This window comes from Pagrus major, chromosome 6 (genome assembly GCF_040436345.1).
Source record: "Pagrus major chromosome 6, Pma_NU_1.0".
NCBI classification, from domain to species: Eukaryota; Metazoa; Chordata; class Actinopteri; order Spariformes; family Sparidae; genus Pagrus; species Pagrus major.
This window is the reverse complement of record NC_133220.1, coordinates 4,354,471-4,372,623: the sequence shown is the minus strand read 5'-3', so window position 1 is coordinate 4,372,623 and position 18,153 is coordinate 4,354,471. Positions and strand designations below refer to the sequence as shown.

General features: G+C 42.2%; 3 protein-coding genes across 3 annotated transcripts; 1 reads left to right on the top strand and 2 right to left on the bottom strand.

Moving 5' to 3' along the window:
* Nucleotides 1-38: 38 nt before the first annotated feature.
* ccdc51 (coiled-coil domain containing 51) lies at nt 39-4,632 on the bottom strand. Its single transcript, XM_073468719.1, has 7 exons — nt 4,544-4,632; nt 3,830-3,916; nt 3,525-3,723; nt 3,269-3,406; nt 3,009-3,173; nt 2,376-2,582; nt 39-2,228 (listed from the first exon to the last, which is right to left on the bottom strand). Exons 2-7 carry the CDS (start codon nt 3,832-3,834, stop codon nt 1,629-1,631), a joined length of 1,314 nt encoding a protein of 437 aa, XP_073324820.1. The 5' UTR covers nt 3,835-3,916; nt 4,544-4,632; the 3' UTR covers nt 39-1,628.
* A 44-nt stretch (nt 4,633-4,676) lies between these two features.
* tma7 (translation machinery associated 7 homolog) lies at nt 4,677-6,715 on the top strand. Its single transcript, XM_073468720.1, has 4 exons — nt 4,677-4,789; nt 5,160-5,215; nt 5,590-5,677; nt 6,160-6,715. Exons 1-4 carry the CDS (start codon nt 4,774-4,776, stop codon nt 6,192-6,194), a joined length of 195 nt encoding a protein of 64 aa, XP_073324821.1. The 5' UTR covers nt 4,677-4,773; the 3' UTR covers nt 6,195-6,715.
* A 1,967-nt stretch (nt 6,716-8,682) lies between these two features.
* On the bottom strand, nt 8,683-18,153 carry LOC140998422 (deoxyribonuclease-1-like). Its single transcript, XM_073468715.1, has 10 exons — nt 18,097-18,153; nt 12,764-12,849; nt 12,418-12,506; nt 12,056-12,142; nt 11,395-11,507; nt 11,069-11,181; nt 10,597-10,754; nt 9,746-9,842; nt 9,331-9,406; nt 8,683-9,169 (listed from the first exon to the last, which is right to left on the bottom strand). Exons 2-10 carry the CDS (start codon nt 12,842-12,844, stop codon nt 9,021-9,023), a joined length of 963 nt encoding a protein of 320 aa, XP_073324816.1. The 5' UTR covers nt 12,845-12,849; nt 18,097-18,153; the 3' UTR covers nt 8,683-9,020.

Sequence of the window (18,153 nt, the reverse complement as noted above, 5' to 3'; positions counted from 1 at the left end):
CATACAGGTGATTGCTCAGTTATGCCACAAGTCATTAGTCAGTCCCTCAACAAACAGTTTAATGCACAGTGATCATCATCATCCAGCTCAGTGCACACAGTCAACAACATGACAAACAGACAACACATCTTCAAGTAATGGAGATTAATGTCGGCAAAACATTTTTTTTACATTTTCTCATGTAATTAATGTTTGGGAATTTCACTTCACTCATCCAAAGAACAGTGAGGACTGCAGCAACTAAAGCCAAGAGAAGGCCGGCTCAGAGCTTTCTAAGAGGCCGTTCAGACATCGTTTTCTAACAGTAAAGAGAAGTCACAGTTCATTTATTCTCATTATTGCTCCTTCAGGCGTTTATATTGATCCTTTGCACTGTTTGCTGAATCCCAGCAGTGGGATCATGAACGTGGTCCCTCTGAGGTTCAGCTGAGTCAACTGCTGACAAGGCTGCTGATGAGAAGGCTGATTTTTTCTTGGCACTGGACTTACTTGGCCACACAGTCATCGATTACAGCAGTTAAACCAATCACGATTCAATAAGATACTTAGCAGCTAAATTATGTCTCAGTCCCGTCGAGAACTGAGGTCCGTCATAGGTGTTGAAAGGTGTTTGGAAGTGATTATTAGATGAATAATCATGACTTTTTTTTTTTAATTTGTCTAAAAATGTAAGATTTATATCAGTGTCGGACGCTGAAGCTGCTCTCCAGATTCAGCAGTGTCAGGTGGCTGAATTCTTATCAGGAACAATGCTTTCATTCTGCCACATAAAAGCTCAGTAGTACTCAACAGGGAGGTGTAAGTGGATTAGTTGATGACAGAAAATTCATCTAGAAACTTTTGGATACTCATTTAAATCATTTATCGAGAACAAGTTACAAACATTCTCTGGTTCCAGCTTCTCAAGTTTTTCTCTGTTTAATCACTGAATTGAATAAAAATCTTGCCTAGCTTCAATGTGGCAGCTGCATCAGTATCTGTCTTAGAGAGGGCCCTGTGTCATAAATCATATGCTCCATACTCCTGATTAAATGAGTCTTTTACCAAGTAAGTAAGTAGTCAATAGGAGCCCACAGCTCACGTTTGCCCCCAGTGGGCCTCTAAGTGGTTTTAATCTGGCAATGTTGGATGGACAAGACAAGGAATCTGAATATATGAACACTTAACAAAGTAAATGATGAAAAGTATTTAACAATGCAGCTCTAAAGTGCCTTACAACATGTGATGACATTTGGTTTATGATTCTGGATTAATCTAATTCTGAACCTTATTATCATTTCAACAATTTAGAAATAAAATCAAGTTGCAATCATGGATCCTATGTAATAGAATAAATGCTAATGTTTCCCAGTGCTGGAAGTTAAATGAGCACAGATGGTATTATGACCAAACTCCTGTTACTGTGTTATCTTGACATCCCAGAATTTATAACATTTAAGAAAGAACCAACGTCGCTCTTTGACTCAGTAGTACAGTAAACAGCAGCAGCCTGAATCAACACCCGGAGCCAGTTCATTACTTCCAACTCAGTAAATATTCTACTCTGTCATAATTCATTTAGATTATTATCCCCAGTGACTGATATTGTTTCAGTGCATGTGAACATATTTAAACTGGAGGCATCATGTCTAACCAGCTCCTCTGAGCAGCAGGTAGACGGCAGAGACGGTGATGGCGGTGGCGGTGTAGGTAAACACAGCGTTATAAAGAGTGTTGGTCCTGATTCGTTCTCCCAGCTTCCTCTGGGTCTCCTCCAGACGCCTCACCACCGCCTCAGGCTCCCACTGGTCCCCTCTCTCTGGTCTCTCTGGTGCTGTTACCTGAACAGCCTGTGGTCCAGCCTGAGGTTCAGTCTGAGGTTCAGCCTGAGGTTTGGTCTCCATTAGTTTCCTCACCACTGACAATTCACCCTCAACTCTCCCCAGTCCCTGCTCCAGTTGTCCCATTTGTGGTGGAAGGGACTCCAGGAGGGACTCTGTCTTTTGGCTGCTGAGGCGGAGGTCTGTTAAGGCTGAAAGAGGCACCATGGGTGAGTCTGAGGTCGGACCTCGCTTGTCCTGAAGGACGATGTCCCTCTGTGTGAAGGCGTCATTCAGAGCGCCCCTGAGGCTGTCGATGAGCATCCGGAGCTCGTCCTGCTGGGAGCGATGGTTTCCCGCCTGGACTTTGAGGGCTTCCTGCAGGCTCTCTGGACCTTTCTGGGCCTCCAGCAGCAGGGTCTTCAGCTCCTACAGATCAGGGAGGAGAGGATTTATCGGCTGAAACAAAAATAACTGGTGACCGTATTCTACAGCCATGCTAGCAGCTCTGTGAGGCTGTACTTGTTTCATGTTACAATGATAAGGAATCTCACTGCCATCATCAACCCTCCTCACCTGCAGGCGGACGCGGTTTACATATGTGGATCCCATGACCCCGATCAGCGCTCCGAGCACCGAGCCGATGACGGACCAGTTCTTGGTGCGTTCGGCTCTCGTCCTCTCCTTCTCGTGGCTCTCCCTGACGCCTGCTGAGAACAAGGCGAACTTCTCCCTCTCAGAACTCTCTGCGCTCTCGTACGCTGTCCGGAGACGACGCTCCTCCTGCAATCACAGAGGTGAGGAGTTATGAATCAAATTCAGTCACCAGATCTGTTATTCCATAAACATTATTATTGGATCACAGATCAGATAAACTTCTTTGGTTTGGAATCCAAAGTATTTCCTCTCATCTGATGTAATTTTTTTGTGTGGAGGATAAAATTGGCAAGCCGAGCCTCCTGCCATGGTGACAGGCGTTGAGTTGTGGGATTACTGGAAAGATGTGGGCTCCCCCTTGTGGCTCTTCCAAAAATAAATCAGGAAATCAATATAAAACTGCCAGTTAGCACAGTGTCACTGCTGCTGCCTCTTGATACTATTCAGCAGAATAAATGTTGTCTTCTTCTTCTGACCCCAGACTATCTGCATCTTGAACACGCTCCATTTCCCTCCACCTGTTTTTACACATTTTCGATTGCTTCAGCTCACCTGCAGCAGTTTGTGCTCCTGCGTGGCGAGCTCCAGGTAGTGAGCGTCTTCCCTGGAGACTCGGTCCAGCCGGTCTCGGACCTCCTTTAGCCTGACCTGCAGGGCCTCCAGGCTAGTATGAGCCTCGCGTACCATCCCTCTGGCCACCATGAACGCTGCCTCACCCTGGAAGAAACACACAACTGAGAATCAGGATCTTTCTTAGTATACATCATTTGACCTCCATGACTTGTTGGAGTTTGCTCTAACTGTCTACTGACCTCCGTGACCTTGGTCTGGGCCTCGCGGACCTCGTTGAGCCCGACAAACTCCTCGTACCTTCCCCACCAGTAGTTGACTGAGGCGGTGGCTGTCTGAGCTGACCTCTGACCCCACTGCCGCCCCAACTCACCTGCATACTGGAGGAGGGATTATATGTTAAAAGAGTTTTTGAAAGTCAGTAGTAGTAAACATGTTGGTAGTGTGTCTATGGTCTATAAAGTTGTCAGAAACAGTTAGAAGAGGGATGAACTGTACCTGTAAGGCAGCCAGGGCACGCTCCTTCACTACCTCAGCTCCACCCTTCCCATCAGGAGGGGTGGGGTTAGTGGGTGGGGAGGGGCCGGGCTGCTGTTGAGCACTGTAGGTTCGTACCAGAGTGATTCTGCCAGGCGCTGACAGGCGGGACACACAGCAGGAGCCATGAGCCCAGAGACAGATCTGAGCTCCTCTGTACCTGACAGAGTAAACAAACTGTTAATCATCAGCTTCAGTTTTGCATTTTTATGTCGAGCCAGCCAAAAATTTCAGGTCTCCTTTATGCTCCGACTGTGCAGACGTACCTCATTGAGAAGTGCTGCAGTCGAAGCTTGAAAACTGTCAGAGCTTCAGTTTCACTGCAGCTACAGAGCCGACACTGGAACAGGCACCTGTGAGAACAACAGTAAAAAAAAAGAAATATGTTGAGATGACATGGCAATGGACACTTATTAGAACAAACAACATTCATTACATGATTTAATGAAAACAGATCTGAGAGGAAAATCATTCATTTTTACTATCAGCTGCAAAACTGAACTGTGAACAGAGAAGCCATAAAGATAAAGAACATTAACCTTAGTCCACCGTTCATTTAAGTGTCATAACTTCAATTTAAAGTGGATTAGATTTTAATTACACAGTATCCACAACTAAAAACGATTGTCACTGCTCCCAAATTTACAAAACACACATGATGTGCACTCTGATTGGTTACAGCATGATGTGTGATTTATTTCCCAATACAACTGTCCTCATATGTAAACTAGGCAGACTGGAGGAGGATAAAGTTTACAGGGTTTAACTTCATTAGTATAACTTGAGCTACGTTGCAATTTTTCTTCCAAGGTTAGCTGACTGCTCTGTCCTCTCCCCTACTCCATTCACAGCTAGCTAGCTAGCTTTAGCTCCACACTGCTAACAGTCGCCGGTTAACTGACTTTTTAGTTGTGTGAACGTCTGTGACGTCCTACAACAGGCTCACTCACTAAAATAACAAGGTGTGACAATATATATACCTGTCTTCTTCAATGTTGTCGAAGCACGCATGTCACACGATGGTAGTTAGCATCTTGATGCCAAATGAAACAGCCGGGCCGAGTTTTAGTTCAGGCGCACGACGGTCATTCCACTTCCGGGTCAGAGTTCACAGGGGTCCTAGCAGCGCGGATCAGACAGACAAACGGCCGTGTGCGCGACAAAGATACTCTTATTTCCTCCCTTTGGACGACTGTGACCCGGTTTAATCATGTCTGGCAGAGAAGGTGAGACGTCGTTTCATCTGAAAGTTCAGCAGGAAAAATTGTCGTCATGTTAAAACGGAGTATTTTGACAGTGTGACGGATTTCAGCGGAGCTAGTTTCACTGCGTGGATTAGCTAGCTACCGGCTGCTAAAGACAGCGCGAGGTCGACAGCGTCTCTTTCTTCAGCCAAACTCCTTTACAAATATGCCGCATAAATGTGTTTTTCTTGTTTGCGGGGAATATTTTCAGAAAGACAGTTTATTAAGACCATGGACGAGTCAGTGTGATCGTCCGGGGGCATTCGGCTAATACATTGTGTGCCAAGTAGCAGCTAATTTAAAGAAAATCTACGAATAATGTGATAACTATTTGTTCATTTATTGTCCTCAGGAGGCAAAAAGAAACCACTGAAGGCGCCTAAGAAACAGAACAAGGACTTGGATGAAGTAAGTGTGTCTTTCTGTTCTCACAGACTGTATCAGGCTGTTTGATTACTGTCTTTATCAGTTAATATAGCTGATAATTTCTCTCCCACATGAAACTTGACCCGTACACAAACCCTGTGCTCTGTATATTATACTACTATTCCCCATAGCACAAGATGATATCTTCAGCTGAGTATCTTGTTGGTCATAAATAATGATAAAGAATACAAATAACTTCTCTAAAGCAATATGGCTTTTGGCTCCGGGAACACATGATAATTAATTATAAGTAATTTGTACATTTTTAGGCCCAAACTGATGACATACATAAGACAGAAGTGTTGTCATGGACAGAGTTTGGTCAGCGTTTGAACTGTCTGGGTTATTTTCTGCAGGATGACGTGGCTTTTAAGCAGAAGCAGAAGGAAGAACAGAAGGCCATGGATGCGTTGAAGGCCAAAGCTGGAGGAAAAGGACCTCTAGGTAAGACCTTACAGTTCCTGAATCTTTTCACGTCCATCTAAATGCAATAAGTAAATACCGTATGTACATGTACAGGAGTTGAGCTGGGTTTAGCTAATATGAAGCTTCAGTAGTCTCAGTAAGACACAGTAAGTGCTTATATTTGTCCTGGTAGTTGTAGTGATACACGTTTAATCATCTTCTCGTATCAGCAAAGATTCACACAGATGGACAGAGTTTACAGTCATCCAATTGGAGTTTATAAAGCCGTTTACAGTGACTCGTAACTCTAAACCTACGTCACAACCTTGGGATCGTGAGTTTATTCCCAGGTTGCTTGTAGAGTTTATGTCACCAAGACACATAAGCAACTCTTGGAAATTTACAGAAACGGAAGCAAAATGTGCGTCCACAATTTTGACCGCTGGGATTAATTTGTCAGGTCAGAGGTTTTCTCACAAATATTTTATGTTTCCTGTCTTTTTTTTTTTTTGCTCCTACAGGCAGCAGTGGCATCAAGAAATCCGGCAAGAAGTAAAACCTGAATCTGGCGATGATGTCTGTTTGCTCCCCGGCCTCGCTTCCTGCGTCTGCGATGTGCGTATGCTCGCTAAGAAGACTCTAGTTTGTTTTGCTCTGTTTGACATGAACCTCATCAAACTCAAAACCTGCCCTGGTGACGACCCCCTCCACCAGTGAAAATGTACAGAAATTGAATTTAGTTTTGAGGATTTTAAAAGACAGGAATATCTGTCGCCAGTCAGGCCTTGCTACACACATCATAACTCCTGATGGGATGTAATTCCAGGTGTCACACTGTGGTGTTTGTTGTTGAGAACAGTCACTCAGTCGTACACTCTGACCAAAATCTGCAGTTTACAATTAAAGGTCTGCGGCTTTAGAAACGTAAAGCGTAAAAATAATCCTGATTTCCTCCATTTTTTTTGTTTTATACCCATGTTTAACCATCAGAAACACAACTCACCCCAACTTCTTTTTTTTTCTTCAGATATTTGTTGTATTGTAAAGAGGGAGATACTAATAAAGTTTTTGTAATTACTGCTTGTCATTTTAGTTTTTGTTATTTGGAAATGAATCCGTCAACAGTCTCAACCATCAGACCAATTAAAGTAATTTATAGAGTTCTTGTTTTTTACAAACCAATGAAAATGATAAATGAAGTCTCCTGACAATCAGCAGGTGTATTTTTGAGACACGATAGACTTGATTTACATGTCTGTGTTAAAGATAGTTATGTTTACGCTCGGGGTGTCTCCTTGGGGCTGAACAAACATTTCCTCCCTGGTAACATATTTGCAAAGAAGCTTTTTGGAATATTTTGAGACCTTCATTGCTTCTGTATTCATATCTGGTGGTTTGCACATTGCTCCATTTCTTGTATTATTACCACCACTAACTGTCGAGCGGTAAAACGATGTGTCACTTCACCACCTGGTCATAAAAACACCACAGGGTGACTTTACTTTGACTGCAGAACTGGCACAGAGTCAGTTTCGTATATACTGGTAGGGAAAAAAACAGCATGTTTGTTGGTTTAAAGAAATGTTAATTTACCAGTTTATTGGACACAGTCTTACACATCAGTCCTGGAATGATTCATATCTTAAAGATTGTGATGTTCAGAGAGATGTTGACTCTGTTTCATGGTCATTTTGGAAGGGTTTTAAAATTGTACTGTGTGAGGATAATCAAATGACAGCATAACTTAAAAAAATGACATGATGGGGATATAGTCTATATAAGGCCCTTTCATGTGTGAGTATCAACAATAACTTCACAGCAACTGATTCTAGAGAAAGGTAGTTGATTGCTGAGTCTCATCACCAGGTTGTCAAATATACTGTAGATGCTTTGGGTTTGTGGCTCCAGGAGACCTTTTTTAGGGCAGACATTTTGACATGTCATAGCAGGAAAAGCACAGGTGAAACTAACTTTGTTAACGATGGCTCAGCTCCACAAGGATCCCAGTGAGGCAACACACACACCACCAGGAGCCCGGGGGTGAGTTGTTATTAATTACACCTGTTCTTTTCCTGCTTTGACACACCTAAATGTCTGCTGTCGAAATGGTCTAGTGGACGATACAACGGGAGACGAGTTAAACTCACTGGGATTCAGCCTGCATCCTTTTTTCTGCTCATCAGTAACTGATGGTTCTCAGCACACAGCGTGCTGCAGCCTGTTAGGTTAGCTAAGTTGTAATCGATCACATGAGAGATGCAACTATTCTGCCACCAGTTTTATAGTAGATGTTGCAGTAACATTCACATATTACCGGGACATCAACAGAAAATTGCAGATTAACATTTAATATCCAGTAAACCTCGCCTTGTCACAGTAGCTTGGAGCTTGCAATGAATCCTACCTTCATTACAGTTGTATTGTTTGAGGACAGACTAAATATTAGAGACACTTTAGGAAAAACACTAACAATATAGCTTAAGATGTGTTTATTTTTACAACATGATTGGGTTTGTGGATATACAGTCTTTACAGAGGCACGAGGGTGATTGAGTACAGTACAGTAATTGCAGCTGATGGACAACACATAAGGCTCTTTCAATGCAAATTGTTAAGAAACTGATTTTTAAAGCAGCATTATGTAACTTTTTTACCTTTTAAAGATAACCGCTTTAAAATCATGTTGATGGCTCGGTGTGTTGTAACAGGGTGAATAGCGTCTCTCACTTGTTTCTGCACTTCAGTGAGAGGTTAGGATCACAGCGTAACGCACGTTTACTGCAACAAGTTTGAAACACAACATTGTTATGATGTAATGAGCTTTGTTTGTAGTTCACACCTACATTACGTCTGACAGATTGTTACAGACCTGGGATTTGTGTTTACAACAGTGGTGTTGCAGTCAGAAAACTGTAGGGGGCGCCACATCATGCAAAATGCAAATTTCTACGTAATGTTTTAAGTTTCTAAATCCACTTGCTGATCTAACACATTGTTTTAAAAAAGATGGGTAAAATGAAAACATGCCAAACAAAGGCCTTTAAAAAATGAGCCAGCTTTCATATTTTATTTCATCTTGTGTGCAGCGTAGAGGAAACAGGACGGACAACTTGATGGCTTGATTCAGTCAAAAAGTCAAAACACTAACTGATAAGAGTTCACATGTGTCGGTTCATATTGGAGAGGTACACGAGCAGTCGTCCAGAGGATCAAACGTGAGCAACGATGCAGGATTGTGCACCCAGAACGTCTGCAGCGTCCGGTGTGACGGTCAGACTGAACACTGGTTTGTTTACCTACAGACTGGTTCTGCAGGTAACGGGTTATGTGAGAAGTTTAATGTTCTGTTGGGTGTTTTTGAAAGGATCTGGACCTCCTGGGTTCAAACTTCGTCTCCGAGACTCTTCTTGGCCAACTTCGCTCGGAGGATCTGTATCTCAAGGTTGAGCTTCTCCCTCTCCAGCAGCAGGTTTCCTCTCTTCAGCTCCAGCAGGTCTGGGTCCACGAGCACCAGCCCCCGCTGCTGCTGACCTGCAGAGAAACAACACATGAACCGCTGAGTCCTGAACCGAGCCCTTATCGGATCACTGACACACTGTAGGCTGAGTTTCTACATCAATTAACAAGGACTAAAGAAGGATTCTACAATTAGCAGCAACACATTATGACAAGTGTTTACAACTGCTGCTTACCATCCTCCTCCTGTGTTGTCGTGTTCAGGGACTTCAGCTCCACCTCCACAGGGTAATGGTCGCTGACATCTAGAGCCTGGAAAACAAACAGTTACTTATTCACTGACTATTGTCTTGGTTGAGTTGTGTTGAACAGAATCAAACCAACAAACCGTAATTTCAAGCTTAAAGAGGAGTTTTACGTGTCACTAAATAAAGACAAGTTGCACCACGTAAACTAGTTCCTACGTGATGGTTGTTTCTAGATATTTACGCCCACTAACTTCCAGGTGCAACTGTAAAAATAATGAATAGCTGGTGCTGAACAGTTGAATTTGGTGATATTATAACAGGTTCTGGAGGTCAGACTTAAAGACTCGAGCTCAGTAATTCATGTCGGGCCTTGTGAAGTGAGAGCGTGACAACAGCAACAGACCTGCTCCTGACTGAGTCCGTATGCCTCCTGGAAGTTGAAGGTCTTGGCAGAGTTCGGTACCACAGCCTGGAGCATGTCGTCTCCGTAAACCACGATCCTGAGCAGAGACGTACAGAATATGTTTCACTTTTATTACCAAGTTCTTGAGATGTTCATGCAACACTTTCATGCAAAAAATCATACATATACATTTCGTAAGACAAAAAGTGCAAACAAATAATGGAACGACAAAAAGCTCTTAATTTAAAGCAAACAAACTAAAAGACACAAATTTAGAAACATAACCTTTAAAGTATGAAGGATTTTTTGACTGTTACTGTTGTCAGGATATAATGCAAAGAGTGTTTGAATATAAAGCAGTTAACGTTTCTGCAAACCACAAATACATCCAAGATCTGCGGAAATTTCCAGCCTTTTTTATGGCGACCACAACAGATATTTTAAGTCCAACGATGATGATTTTCTAACCAAGTGGGTTTTTTGTGCCTAAACCTTAACGGAGCATTAATAAAAGTCAAGTTGCAACAGAAAGAAACATTCAGTCTTAACTTGTCTAACAGGTCAAGACGGTCCAAACATTCTTATATACTCACTGATTACAAAACTATAGCAAGAAGACTTTCACTCAGTATAAAGACTGGAAACAGCTGTTTAGCTGGTTCCAGTCTGTCCAAATTGTCAAACTATTCATTTAAGCTTTATCTCGGGGTGAAAATTTAAAATCTTCTTGTCCTTTAATCTTATTTTATCCAGGCACATGTGAACTTGTGTCTTCATCTGTAGTTAAAGAGATTAAAATCCTCTGATCAAGTAAAAGAATATTCCCCCTCTTGTGTGTTTGTGTGCGTTACCTGTCGTATGTGTGGTCGTTTTTGTTGCTCGCCGTGGTGTCGACATCATCTCCGATCAGCCAGTGGAAGTTCTTGTCGGCCCGGATCCGGATGGTCTTCATCTCCTTCTTGGAGACGTACAAGCCGTCCGCGTTGAAGTCGCCCAGGATCATCACGTTCTAGGGCGAAAGAGGTGGAGGAACATCAGCAGGTGTGTCTACAGGGAGCCGACGACCAATCAGATCTGCTCTAAGGTAAAACAACACACATGTTAAATGTTCTTAATGATAATCAACACCACAGCTCAGGAGCAGCAGCTTGACTGGTGCACAGAAGCAAACAACCACGAGGCGTTTATTCTAGTTTTATCGAAATCACATTGTTTTTCTCCAAATTAGTTCAGCTGCTCCATCTCCTGATATACGAACTACTAATATACTACATTGATTGTACTGTTGCTCCGTCAGTGTCTGTGATGATGTCGTGTTCTTACATCAGTCCTCCACTTCTTCTTCACGTGCTGGAAGACATCGAAGAGTTCATCCAGCTCCTTGTCCGAGTCGTCCGGCTTGGTGTGAACTGGGATCATCACCAGGTCCTTCAGCACTGTGGTAGACACACACACACAGACACACACAGACACACACACCTTTACACAGCTGTAACTGGAAGAAAGCCCCCTGCAACCAAATCCAAACGTTAATCTAGTGAGTGAGTGATTGTTGTTGCGTTTTCCTAATTGTTGCATCGTTCTGAAAGTGTTTCCTCCTCTTTAAAAACACTCGAGCGTTCTCTGTGTGCACGACGGACGTCTTCTACCTGTAGTGAGGCATCTGAACCGCAGGATGTAAGGATCTCTGGAGAAAACGTCTCCGCACTCAGTCTCCTGGTCATCAAACTGATAGGAGCCCACCAAGTCGACCAGATCATCCCTGCACACACATACACACACACATACACACACACACACACACACACACACACACACACACACACACACACACACACACACACACACACACACACACACACACACACACACACATGTAAATCAACACATCATACTGATTGTGCAGTTTCAGATCAGATCAGCTGAGTATTTCTGTCCATGTGATCAGAGATCTGTCGGTATGAGGGCCTTTTTCTTCCACGATGAATGAACAAGATCAAGATAATGAAAAGTTTGCCAGCTAACATGATAAATATATTTAATACGGTACATATTAGTATTAATCCAGCTGCCTGAGTTGTTTGAGGGCTGCTGAGCCGCAGGAGTTAATTTAAAGTTGACCCTCTGTGAGGCTCGAAAACGCCACCAAGAAATGAGCATTTACTGGTATTTTGGACAGTCGGATATTAGGACCAGCCTTAACCAGGAGAGACATGCAGGCTTTGTGTCAAATCGCTTCTCTAATCAAGCAAAATCAGGAATCTCCAAGCTGCTGGAGTTGGTGTGAATCTGCTGCAGGTGACCACTCACCTGTACAGGAACATGAACTGCTCCTTGTAGCGCGTTCGGCCCAGACGACTGCTGATCTTCAGTGTGTAGTGATGCTTCCTGTTGCTTCTGGAAGAGACAGATGTGATATTAATTTAATTCAGTTTCCTCTTATAGCTTCAACATTAACACACACACTGTCCTCTTGCACCACCGGGAGGTTGATGTTTGTGGTTTTGAGTGAAAAACGTCTGACTGACTCTTTTGTTTGTATTATTTTCCCATACATTGCAATACGTGATAGAAAATTGCAGGACTAGAAAACATACCTCCTGACGACAACAACAACAACAACAACAACAATGCAGTAAATATAGTAAAGACAGAAACAAACTGTCACTCACTTGTTGAGAGCCTCCAGGAAGGTTTTTACAGACTCTCCGCTGATGTCCACCACCTCCAGGATCACTATGATGTCATATCGGGACACGATCTGGGGGACAAGACAGAGAGAGTGACATCAGGGTGACATCAGAGTGACATCAGAGTGACATTAGTGCCCAACAAGCTTACTGTGTGTTTCAGTAGTCTCATCAGCTGCAACACTTTAAGATCAGATTGGCTCGTTATCAGGTGCAGATCAATCAAAAAGTCTAAAAGTGTGTGTGTGTGTGTGTGTGTGTGTGTGTGTGTGTGTGTGTGTGTGTGTGTGTGTGTGTGTGTGTGTGTGTGTGTGTGTGTGTGTGTTACCTTAGTCAGGATATTCAGCACATCTGGGTCAGACACTTTGTTTCTTCCAAACTTCTGGATGTTAAAAGATGCTATTTTCATGTTGGCTGCAGAGAAAAGGAGAGAAAGAGGCTGCTCAGGCATGTGTGGTATTACATCAAACAAGCTGTCGTGTGTGTGTGTGTGTGTGTGTGTGTGTGTGTGTGTGTGTGTGTGTTTTAACAGCGCCTCACAAAACTCGACAGCTCCTTAAGCTCTCCTCGCCTGAGGCCCGTCTGACAGGCTACAGTATTCACACTGTGCACAATGAAAACACGCTTGTTATAGTGATAAGTACACGCTATGAAAACATTGGCACCGTGTTTCATTGAGGCCGACTTTACACAGCAGATGTGTGTGTGTTCATTACTTCAGGGTAAGAAACAAACCGCGCTGACGACGCTGTTCATGTGAAAATAAGCACGAGGAAATATGAAGACGTTCAAAGACAGTTTGATTACATTAGAGGTGTTTTTAATGAAGAACAGTTTTTGGGGTAATTTCTCTCATTAATTGTTTAAAAAGCTAAATTATCATCAGAGAAGAAGAAGCCAGGAACAGCTGAAGATAAAAGATGAGGGTGAAAAATTATAATGGATCACAGGAACATATGAGAAACTGGTTTAGTGTGATTTTGGAAAATGAAATGGAGAGGTTCATGTTAAATTAGTAGTTATTAGTGTGTGTTCATCTCTCATCTCAGCAGCGAGCTCGTGTTCGGTTTGTCCGTTCTGGGCTACTGTAGAAATATGGCAGCGTAAGTAACATGTTGGACTATATATCATGAATAATCAGAACAAAATACAGAAGTAGATAAATGAATACAATTGTTAGTAATTACAGTAATTAGCTTCTTTCTAAATGAACTCCTGTTGAGATGCTTCAACAAACAGCTGAGGGGACGGTTCAGGACTTGTTCTAACAGGTCACCGTGTATTCAAGGGGCCTCTTCTCAAATCCCCCCCATCATCAGCCGGTCTCCTGTGATCTTTGTTCAGCCATCTGCTTTATGTTAACACACGATATGCTGCACTGAAACACTGTATATTGAGCTTTAAGCACCAGTCTGTCCCCTATAGACTCGACCCACCCTGGTATGTAGCTTTCATCTCTAAAAAAAAGTCTGTGTTGGTGAAAAAAACCCACACAGATGTACAAATAACAACCTTCAGTCTGTGAATACATGTGTTTCAGGACTGTTAAAAAAATGAAATTAAAGTAAAACTGGAAGAAAAAGAAGTCATACCTGAGTAAAAGTAAAGATATCGTGTCCAAATATTAATTTTGTGAAAGTGAAAGTCAACCAGAAGAAAAGTTCTTCAGTGAAAGTCTAAAAGTTTCTGATGTTAAACGTTCTGAAGTGTCAAATTTTGTATGAAAACTGAAAACTTTTTTAACGAGGGACCACTGTTGGAGATGATATTTTAACATTTGTAAGCATGAAACCACTGGATTTTTTTTTTAAAAAAAGAGGGACCAGTAGTCGACAGTGGTTCAATATTGGTAAGCATGAAACCACTGGATATTTTCTTAGCAAGTCCACTGTTCAAGATGCAGTTTTAACATCTGTGAAACCACTGGATATCTGTTTCAACGAGAACCCCTGTGAAAGATGCTTTCAACATTTGTGAGCGTGAAACCTCTGGAGAGGAACCACAGTTCAAGGCAGTATTTAAATATTTGCTTTTGCAGAGAGGCGACTGTTTGAGACGGCATTTCAACATTTGTGAGCATGAAACCACTGGATTTTTTTTTTGTTGGGACAAATCTGTCTGTGGCGTCAGAGCCGGTTATCTTTTCCGAACCCTAACCAAGTAAGTTTCAGTATATTTGTGGTTTGCATTATTGTAAATTCGAAAATATATTCTGGTGTTTGAGTTGAGATTGATTTAGAATAAACTTTAATTAATGCTGCAGATTAACAAATACTGAAAGTAAGTCTTAGCTGCAGCCTTGAAGCTACACGTCCGTTGTTTTTCCCTCCCTGTTGTCCCTCCCTGGTTGCTTGTTGCGGTTTGACACGTGAAAACTTATGAAAACAACAAAATGCCCTGTGGCGGCGTGTTTGCATGTGTGTTGCAGAGGTCGTCAGACTGGTTTGTATTTGTCCTGCTCCTCAGACGGGTGATTAGGAGCCTAATACTGCAGCTGACTCCAGCCACAACATGTCAACACACACAAAGTCAGATGACGTTTTTACAACACCGGGATCAGATTTCAGTGTCCGCCTGACCAGTTTAACCTCTTGTGTTAACTCAAGACTGTTGCAGCCGATTCTTTTCATTCGCCGGTGATTCACACACGAGTGACGTCCTGCAGGCTGAAACTGTGAACGTGATGTCTGAATTTTGATCTCTCTCCGGCTGGAGGAGGAACAGAACCAGTTTCAGGTTGTACTTTCAAGTATAGGTAGAGGTGAAACCAAAACCTGAAGACTGTTACGACTTGTGCAAAGCATTCCTTCAGCCTCTAAACAAACAAGGATTGGTTGGATCAGTATCAACATAAATAACTGGGAGAGTTTCTCAGAGCTGATGGTGTTGACTGATGACTCTTTCTGAAATGTTTTGTGACTTCAGGGAACCATCATTTTCCTCAGTCTGACGTCTAATTGTGACCCTTAAATCAATGTAATGGTCTGATCGTGTTTCTGTTGGTAAACCCACGATGAACAGCTCCAGAAATTCTTCTTTTTATGATCGATATTAACCAATCTGGATGTCTAAGTATGTTGGTATTTTAAAAGTCGGTCTTCATGATCCCCCGAGGCTGAATCCACATTATTTTAGCGATCCGTTGGCTTTTCCTCCAAACTAAACAATAAAATATAATTATTGTTGTTCTCTTCTGTAAAGGACTTTACACATGTTAAGTCTTAAGTCTCTTAAATTTGTCGGTAAACATCTCTCGCTCTGCTCCCCCGGGAGGTGAACTTATTCGGAAATATAAAATTCTGTTAAATAGTTGCAGACCGGGAAGTGTCTGGCAGACCTGGTGTGATTTTACACAGTGTTACTACAATTTATCAACACCTTCAGAATCAATATTGCAATTTCTGGCACTTTCATCCTCAGGAAAACAAGTAAAAATCAGTGTTTAAAGTGTTCAGTTTCTGATTTGACACTGTTAAGGTTTGGTTTGGTTTTGGCTAAAGAAACATAGTTAGTGTAAAAGAAACCAATGTTGACTGTTGGTAGGAAACACACGGCGGCCTCAGACACTTTGTGGTCTCCTCTGTCTCACACCTCCTCCTCGTTTGCACTTTGAGGCTCTGTAACGTCACACAACTTCTTCCTTCACTCCTGACGGACAAAAGTCAGGATTTGAACGGCGGCTAAAGAGATTTGTTAGCGACAGTCATAACATAAGTCATTTGTGATAAATCTCCACATTTCTACTCGTCCAGCAGCTCATCTGTCTGCCCTGCACAGTACGTTGATGATGATGTTAACAAGCTAACATGTTAAACATTACATTAACAATGGGCACTATGAGGATAAACCCTTCAATCAGACCTTTCCTCTGGCACCATTCTCAGGACAAACACACTAATATTTGGGATCAACGGATCTCTGAACTCCAAAGTTGTCTCTCCATTTTTAATCCACCTGTTTTCACAATGTAGTGACGTAAACATCTGATCGTCTGCCTGTCGCCAGCAGTAAAACTCAAATATCTGAACAAAGAAACACAGTCTGTGAAACGCTGCATACTGCAGCTCACCGGAGCTTCAGGTTTCACTGTTATTATCTCTTACTGTCGACCACATTCATTCAGCGGGTGAAGAAGAACTCAGGTCTTCAACAGTGAAGAAATACTTAAATCCTTCTTTGAATATTTTACTGTACTAAAAGTAAAAGTACTCGTACTGTGGATGGCAGATTTCAGAATATATATAATAGAACAGGATAATTATTTATAATTAAAGGGGAAGTTGGGTTCATTTTAACTGCTTTAAATACTGCAGGGTACTTTAAAGTATGAAATTACTTCATAATTTACGTTTTATTATATTCTGATTATTTACGGCAGCAGCAGTTTCTCCTTTTTGCAGTATGAATTTGACAGTTCTCACATATTGCACCAGAGACAGAGAGACCGCAGGCTGGATCCTGATGAGTGAAGTCACTCTGTCAGATTTTAGTGTATTTTCATTTTGAAAGACTTTCAACTTTTTACTTCACAGCTTTTATTTGATGGAGATTGAGGTCGAATTTTAACATTTGACACCAGATGAGCTCATTAAACATGTTGTTATATCTCCAAAACGTCTGAACTCAGAGAAAACAGCATCACTGACCCAACAACTCTGTCTCAGCTCGTCAAGACAAATCGTAATAATAATAATAATAATTCTTCAACTTTTTTTCTGTTATCTCCAAGTTGATTTGTATTATTGACACTGTACCACATCGATCAATTCACTCTGACACCCTTCTTAACAGTATCCGTGATGACTTTCTTTCTTTTAGTCCTTTGTTTTTTAAATTTACCTTCAACAGTTGAGGCACAAACTCAAATGTCTGACCCGAACAACAGCTGACTGCAACAATCAGACTAACAGACGCAAAAACAACCAGACAACAACACAAACATGAATCTTTATCCTCCACAGAAATGTTAATGAACACTTTAATATGATTTCAGCCTCGTCATCTCCTTTTAAATCTATAACGGGGCTCCCTGCAGAGGAAAACCCACTCACGCCTCTTTAAGAAGGCATGTGTGAGCCTCAATGGGAGAAGCTGTCGAACACAATAAAGACGATTTGAAACAGATGTCGTCATCTTCAACTCACGGTGCCACAGAAGATCCTCTGACAGTTTATCCGTTGAGTTCAGGTGAGGCAGCGTGTACGTCACAGATACTTTCCAGAGGATTAAACTCAAAAGGAAAATGTAATCTAGATGATACCTGGTTAATGATCTCATCTACCTGTGTGTGAATTTCTGGACTGAGCCACATTAAATGCACATAAGTACCTACGTGCTTTATGTTTAATTTCACAGCTGAGACACCTGAAGTTGGACTTTCCACTGCTGACGCTGAGTCACATTTTATTTCCACACGTTCAGTTTTACTCTCCATGTTTTAGTTTGTTAAATTAAGCATTTAAATCCTTCTTCCATGTCATGAAAAAAGCTGGTAAACTTCCACCACCTCACACCTGTACCTGAATGACTTCACTGCGATTGTTGTTGTTTTAGGCCCACAGAGGGATCTAAGCTGTTTCATTGTCTTGTAGACGTGGAAAGCCTCTCTGGTATGCAGCTCAGCGTGAGGACAAGAAAACAAGAGGACGGGTTGTTTCTCACCTGCAGGAGGAGGAGATCTGCTGCTGCTGCTGCTGCTGCTGACAGGACCGGCGATCA